Source organism: Cibotium barometz, chromosome 43 (assembly GCF_041138505.1).
Source record: "Cibotium barometz isolate CiBa-2024 chromosome 43, ASM4113850v1, whole genome shotgun sequence".
NCBI lineage: Eukaryota > Viridiplantae > Streptophyta > Polypodiopsida > Cyatheales > Cibotiaceae > Cibotium > Cibotium barometz.
The window spans coordinates 7,319,622-7,326,953 of record NC_141088.1 but is presented as its reverse complement, the minus strand read 5'-3'; the positions used below and the strand labels follow the sequence as shown (position 1 = coordinate 7,326,953).

At 48.0% G+C, this 7,332-nt stretch overlaps 1 protein-coding gene across 1 annotated transcript; it reads left to right on the top strand.

The window, feature by feature from the left end:
- Window positions 1-2,943: 2,943 nt before the first annotated feature.
- On the top strand, window positions 2,944-6,006 carry LOC147613487 (uncharacterized). Its single transcript, XM_086781143.1, has one exon. It carries the CDS (start codon window positions 2,944-2,946, stop codon window positions 6,004-6,006), a length of 3,063 nt encoding a protein of 1,020 aa, XP_086637269.1.
- Window positions 6,007-7,332: the final 1,326 nt, after the last annotated feature.

The window sequence follows — 7,332 nt, the reverse complement described above, 5'->3', positions numbered from 1 at the left end:
ACGGTATGGTACAGTCTCTAAATAAAACTACGTAAAGTACGACCATAATTTTTTATATTAAAAAATGTATGCATGTATATATAAAATTTGATAAACCTAAATTATTCAGAATTCAAAAGAGTCTGAAAAATTGCATTGCACTCCTAGCCACTACATTATCATCTTATCAAACATCATAGTCATTCATAAATTGTGGACATTTCATGAGAGTGTAGTGTGACTTCGTGTGCTCCCTGCAAGCCTGCAGACAGCGCTGCAACACATGGAATCTGCCCAGCACGTCAAATCCAAGATGCGCGCATTGGCACGGCCCTGACCCGAATTAACTGCGGACCCACAGCCTGTGTGATCATCTTCATCCTCACTCTCTGTTGATTCTGTACTGATAGCAGTTTGCAACGCCATAGCCAAGATCTTAAAGCTCCTCTTCTTTGATTGTTTTAATCTTGTCTTTGCCATAACTTCTCTAAGTTGCTCACTTCAACTTGTGCGTGTTGCTGTCTTGCTTGCTATGAGGATGCACTGCTCCTGCACTGCTGCTTGCGCCTTTGTTGTTGACGCCACCGCACTGCTTCCTCTTAGAGCTCACTGTCGGCTTTACCTTTTCTCTTTCTAATCCAATCATCCCCAATATGCTCATAATCCTCCACGTCATACTATGCTTCTTGGAATTTATTTTCCAAATGTTACTGTCTTCCATCATGCGATGTGTACACCATTTTGTTCCTTCTGTTTATGAGCTACTTAATATTAATACATACATACATACATACATACATACATACATACATACATACATACATACATACATACATACATACATACATACATATATATATATATATATATATATATATATATATATATATATATATGTATGTATGTATGTATGTATGTATGTATGTATGTATATACATATATATATAACTTCGTGTGCTCCCTGCAAGCCTGCAAACAGCGCTGCAACACATGGAATCTGCCCAGCACGTCAAATCCAAGATGTGCGCATTGGCGCGGCTCTGACCCAAATTAACTGCGGACCCACAGCCTGCGTGATCATCTTCATCCTCACTCTCTGTTGATTCTGTACTGATAGCAGTTTGCAATGCCATAGCCAAGATCTTAAAGCTCCTCTTCTTTGATTGTTTTAATCTCGTCTTTGCCATAACTTCTCTAAGTTGCTCACTTCATCTTGTGCGTGTTGTTGTCTTGCTTGCTATGAGGATGCACTGCTCCTGCACTGCTGCTTGCGCCTTTGTTGTTGACGCTACCGCACTGCTTCCTCCTAGAGCTCACTGTCGGCTTTAGCTTTTCTCTTTCTAATCCAATCATCCCCAATATGCTCATAATCCTCCACGTCATACTATGCTTCTTGGAATTTATTTTCCAAATGGTACTTTCTTCCATCATGCGATGTGTACACCATTTTGTTCCTTCTGTTTATGAGCTACTGCATTGTGCTTGCTGCTTCTCTGATGGCCTAGCTTTGAGACTGTCCGATTTTCAAAACCCTATCGTGAGCAAGAAATTGCATGAAGCACTCACTTGGGCAAATGGGTGCCAAAGCAAACAAATGTGTGTAGATCAAATTTTAGCTGATGTGTATAGATCAAATGCAGGACGACGTGTGTGCGTGTGGAACTGCAGAATTCTTTACGGTCACACTTTTCTCTCACACTGTGCTGCATTCTGAACCGTTAAAATGTGTTAGGGTGCCTGCACCCGGACATAGTTTCATTTTTGGCTGCCCAAGGGTTGCCACATCAGCCTTGGGCACCGGATGCATGTGAAACCAGCCTAAAACTTCTGTTTCCTTATGTTTCCCTATAGTGTTCAACATTAAGAGCTTCTGCAGCCGAGGCTCCGCATACCTAGCTAGGGGCGGTGGGGGGCTGCTGGCCCCCTTCTTCGGCCTGGCAGCCACCGCACCTAGTTAGGTATTCTCCACCTCGATTGCAGAATGTCACGTGCACCACCTATTGGAGCACGGTGACACCGCATGTACAGCAGTTACCCGCAGTACCCGCAGTTGCCCGCATGCATTTTTAGCAAAATCCCGCAGTTGTCGTATGCCGCTACGGAGAGTCTCCGAGTGAGCTACGGAACGGGACGAGCTAGACGCAAGTTTCAGATCTCAATTCTGAGGTCGGACGGGCGCAGTAGCGAAGGGGGCATTTTTGGTCAATTTAAAGTCAAAAGTGAATGGTTTTTAAAACCATTAAAAGAAGAGGACAAACAAATGGGAGTCGGCTGATTTCCTTATAGGGGTATTTAAAGAACCTTATTCCCTCTTCTTTTTCCATGCATCCAGCAAGAGGAAAAGCAACTTCAGCCTTTCCAACTCAGCCCAACAGCAACACAGCAAGCACGCGGTACAACAGCAGCAGTCGGAGCAGCAGGTGCGGCCCGGAAAACGCGCCGGATTTTCCGCCGCAAATTCCAGAAAGCTGTTCTGCGCGTCGCCAACATCTCCAGCAGCGTGCCTGCGCAGACGGTTCGTCATTCTGACCTCCGGGTGGCCAGATACGGCCAAAACAGTTCGTAACCGGGTAATTTCTGCCCAAAACAGTGTAAAAACAGCAGATAAGCATAAGGGTACCTCAAGGCTCACGGTATCCGTTGCCCATCTCAGTCTCATTTCTCTCATCTCTCCTCATTGTTTTGAAGTGAATACATCGCACGCACGATAAGCACTATCTGTAGTGGTGTTTCTTGTGCTCAGTTTCCTCAAGTTCCGCACAAGTGGGCGTGTGCCGACCAAGTAGTACAACAGTGGTTGGTGCATGTTACATTGGTATCAGAGCAGAGTGATTTCTCACTAACACAAGCCTTCAGTCGACAAGCAGTAGAGTGATTTTTGTCACTAACTCAAGCAAGAACCAGGGTGATTTTTTTTCACCAACATCAGCTTTCTCCAGCAAGCAGCGCGCAACGCAGGTCATCATGACTACATTGGAGGACATTCGAGAGCTTCTGGCCTCAAGCATTGCCGTCCTTTCGGCAAACATGGAGCAGCTTACTACTCGTGTGGATAACATATCCACTTCGGTTGATCTGGTGCAGGACAAGGTCGCGGCCTTGAGCGCGTCCACACCAGTACATGGGTCGGGAGCAGAATCTTCAGCCCGTCCACCAACCAGACTATCTAGCATTCATGAAGACGAGGGAGAATCGGACGACGCCGAGGATGAGGCTTCCGCCGACACCAGAGAGGAGACAGATCATGTCTCTAATCCAGACACAGATGGCCTGCAGTTGCTCTTGCAACAGTTTGCAAGATCACAACGTGCGGAGCGCAAGCTTCGCACAAAGGAGTTCCAAGAATTGATGGGTGTTCTTCGCCCAGCAGCAGGTGCTTCTTCCAGCACAAACCAACAGCCTTTGGTTCGCAGTGCGCCTAACTTTGTCAAATATGATGGCAAATGCGACCATAGCGCAGTCACCCAGTTCATCCACCAGTTTGAGACCCACTTCCCATTGGGCAAAATCAGGGACCCGCAAGATAAGGTTCACCTAGCAGTCCCTCATCTCACAGGCGAGGCGGTGACCTGGTGGCAGCATTGGTCCGAACTGCATACAGATCCCTCGACCAAGATGTCGCACTTCGACTGGGACACTTTTGTCTCAGATTTCAAGCAGAGATTCTTACCTCCTCAGTTTCTTACCACATTGGAGGACGAGTTCGCTGCTTGGACGCAGTCAGGCAGGCCAGTGGTAACTTATTCCAGCAAACTTCTCACATTAGCACAGCTGATCGGGACTCCCGAGAAGGAGAAGCTTCGCGCATTCACACGTGGACTGGATAGTTCCATCAAGTATGCCATTCGCAACCTCAACCCCAAAACATATGAGGAAGCATTGGCACTGGCACAGAACAAGGAGCTTGAGCTCAATGGCGGAAAGCCAAGGCAGACGACAGGTTCTGCCACCTCTCACGGAGGTAACAAGAACCAAGCAGACAAGGCCCAGACTGACAAGGGTAAGAAGACGAAAGTCAAGCAGACGCCCGATGAGAAGCAAAAGGCGGGCGTACTCGGAGGGTTTCTCTCTGAGGAGGAGCGGAAAGCATACATGGGAGAGCAAAGATGTTTCTATTGCCACACCAAAGGGTATAGGAAACAGGATTGTACGAAGTGGAAAGCCAAAGCTGCCACGACTGCAGCTACCCCTTCTACATCCACAGTCACAACAGCTACTCCAGCAGTTCCAGCCCCCGCTCCAGCAACAAATGCAGTCATTCATCATGTCCCCACTCTTCACGTTCCACGCGTGTTGATGGAAGATAAGCAGAAGGGCGCTCCGCGACCTACCGGATTGCTCTGCGCCTGTGGCACTTCCCAGGGCCGACAATTTTCGGTGTTGTTTGACACTGGCAGTACGGAGGATTTGATTTCTCCAGCATTGGCTCACATTTTGCAGTGCACATTCAGCCCAGTTGACATGGATGTTCATGGTTTTACACCCGGCATCCGCACGCAGATCACTCAAAAGGCGGAGAAGGTACAGTTTACCATACAGCAAGCCTCATTTGAGCGGGACTTCTTGGTTGCCCCTCTCACCGGCTGTGATATGCTCTTGGGTAATCCATGGATGGAGTCTCACACACTAGTTATCTTTACCAAGGAGGCAATGTTACTCATCACAGAAGGAGTTGCTTCACCGATCACGATTGTATGTGACCGACGCCTACCAGGGATTCCCTTGATCTCACATCTACAAGCCCGCAGGGTAATCAGGAAGGGTGCGGACTGTGCATTATTGTATGTTCGTATCCACTCGCCGCAATCCACAGAACATGAAGTTTCTTCCGTTGGATCCAGTACGGATTCAGCAGTGGTGCCAGCAAGGGAACCACGGATGGAGGGCCTCGTCGCCCAGTACAAGCATCTCATGTTGCGCGACGGCTTACCTCCACAGCTTCCACCTTCCAGACCAGAGGACCATCACATTGAGTTGGTACCTGGTGCAGAACCACCCAGCCAGTTCCCTTATCGCTTGTCCAAAGCATTGGAAGGAGAACTAGAGGCGCAGTTAGCAGACCTTCTCAGCGCCGGATTTATCCGACCATCATCTTCACCATTTGCAGTCCCAGTCCTATTCGTCATGAAGAAGGACAAGACCGCACGTCTTTGTGTGGATTACCGAGCCTTGAACAAGCTCATAATTAAGAACAAGTTTCCCATGCCTCGCATAGAGTACATCTTGGAGAGATTGGATGGAGCCAAGTTTTTTACAAAGATTGATTTGAAGAGTGGATACCACCAGGTTCGGATCTTTGAAGCAGACATCCCGAAGACAGCTTTCCGGACCGAACGTGGACATTTTGAGTTCGTTGTCATCCCATTCGGACTCACAGGAGCTCCAGGCACATTTAACAAGACGATGCATCGAGCATTTGCCCCTCTGATTGGCAAGTGTGTGTTTATCTTCCTCGATGACATCCTAGTCTTCTCCTCGACTTATGAGCAGCACTTGTTGGATGTGGAGAAGGTCTTCAAGACATTGGAGGCCAACCAATTCTACGCCAACGCGAAGAAGAGCGAGTTTGGAGTGCAGGAGATTGCATATCTCGGGTTCATCATCAGTGGTGATGGCATTCGGTTGGATCCCGCAAAGATTCAAGCCATGCAAGAGTGGGAAATCCCACAAACAGCTCAGCATATTAGATCTTTTGTGGGCCTTTGCCAAGCCTACAGCAGACACATGGAGAATTTTTCTAAGGTTTCTGCTCCTTTGACAGATCTTCTAAAAGGGTGCAAGACAAAGCGCCAAAGAGTTACAGTCACCGGCACAGCACTTGAGGCATTCCATGCTCTCAAGAAATTGGCAACGGAAGCTCCAGTCCTTAAGCTTGCTTCTTGGGATGAGCCTTTTGAGGTGGTGACCGATGCCAGCAACATAGCCATTGGAGCTGTTCTACAGCAGCAGAAAGACCAGTGGCGTACTACAGCAAGAAACTCGACAGTGCACAGCGAAACTACTCAGTCTATGACAAGGAGTTGCTAGCTGTAATTTCAGCCCTTAAGCATTGCATGCATTTCCTTTATGGGCGGGAATTTGTGGTCAAGACCGATCACCAGGCACTGAAGTGGTTGCAGACTATGCCAAGCACCAATTGGAGCGACAGACAAGCTCGTTGGAGTCAAGTGTTCCAGCAGTTTGGCGGCATGATCGAGTTGTTAAAGGTCAGAGTCAGTCCCAGAGTGTCATATTATGGCCCTTGGTTGTGGGATGGCCACCCAATTTTATTGAGTCAGTTCGCTATTTTTCTCATGCTGGAGGGAATTTATTTCTTAAATTCCAGTCGTGGGCCAATTTTATTATTTCCCAAAGTGTTGGACTAACACTTTGGGTGGGTATAAAAGGCCACGCCCTCTTGTCATTTCACTCACTTCAGTCGTGGTCAAGAGTCCTCACTCACGGGCAACACCCACGCGAGGTCTCTCCTTTTGTATCAGCGTTTTCATCTTGATTAAGTATTGAGTACTTTCTCTCGCTCCTCTCTCTCTTCTCCTTAGCGTTTTCACTTCCGCTGCCATTCTTCACATGGTATCAGAGCAAAGGCTCTAGTTCCTCGGCTTCACACGCGGAGACTGCTCAGATTTCTCACCATCTTCATCAGCGTTTTTCTGCAAAAGACCTGCGTTTTTTGCTGAAGGGGAAGCGCTTGGAAGTCCACCATTTTCTACAGCAAGGAAGCATATGCTGCAGCGTTTTTGCAAAGGGAGGAGCGCATTAGCTTTGGACTGCGTTTTCAGCAGGAAGGGAGGCCTGATCAACCTTTCGGCTCTGCACGGAAGACTCCTTCAAATCTGCGTTTTTTCAGCAAGAGGGGGCTGCATCATCTGCGTTTCTTGCACGAGGTAGAAGCGGTGTCTTGGTGGAAGGTTTGACTGATTCTCAGCTTGTCGAGGAGAAAGCTAAGGCGGGCGAAACAAGGGTGTTTCGGGCCCGGAGAAGGAGTTGGTCATCGGCATACAAGAGACAGTTGCTTTTCTGAAATTTCATCGCTGAAAATCTGCATTTTCAGCCCTCTATCCACAGCATTTGGTTGTGTTCTCGAGGTACGGTGATTTGTTTGTTCTTGATTGACTGTTGGTGTTGCAGCAATGGCTGAGCAGGACGTCATAACGCCCAAGAGCAGAGGAAAGGCTGTAGTATCTGATGATGATGTACACGACGATTCATACATGGAGGAGTGGCTGGAGAGGAAGATTCCGGTTCTTCCTCAGCTTCCAGCCGATCGACAGCTAGAAGGACAAGGCAACTACGGCACATGGAAGGTGCTGATGGAGTCAGTGCTGGAGACCCATGATCTACTGCCGATGGTTG

Excerpts from the sequence above, each read along its gene's own strand:
- LOC147613487 (XM_086781143.1), top strand. The coding sequence starts at position 2,944 with ATGACTACATTGGAGGACATTCGAGAGCTTCTGGCCTCAAGCATTGCC.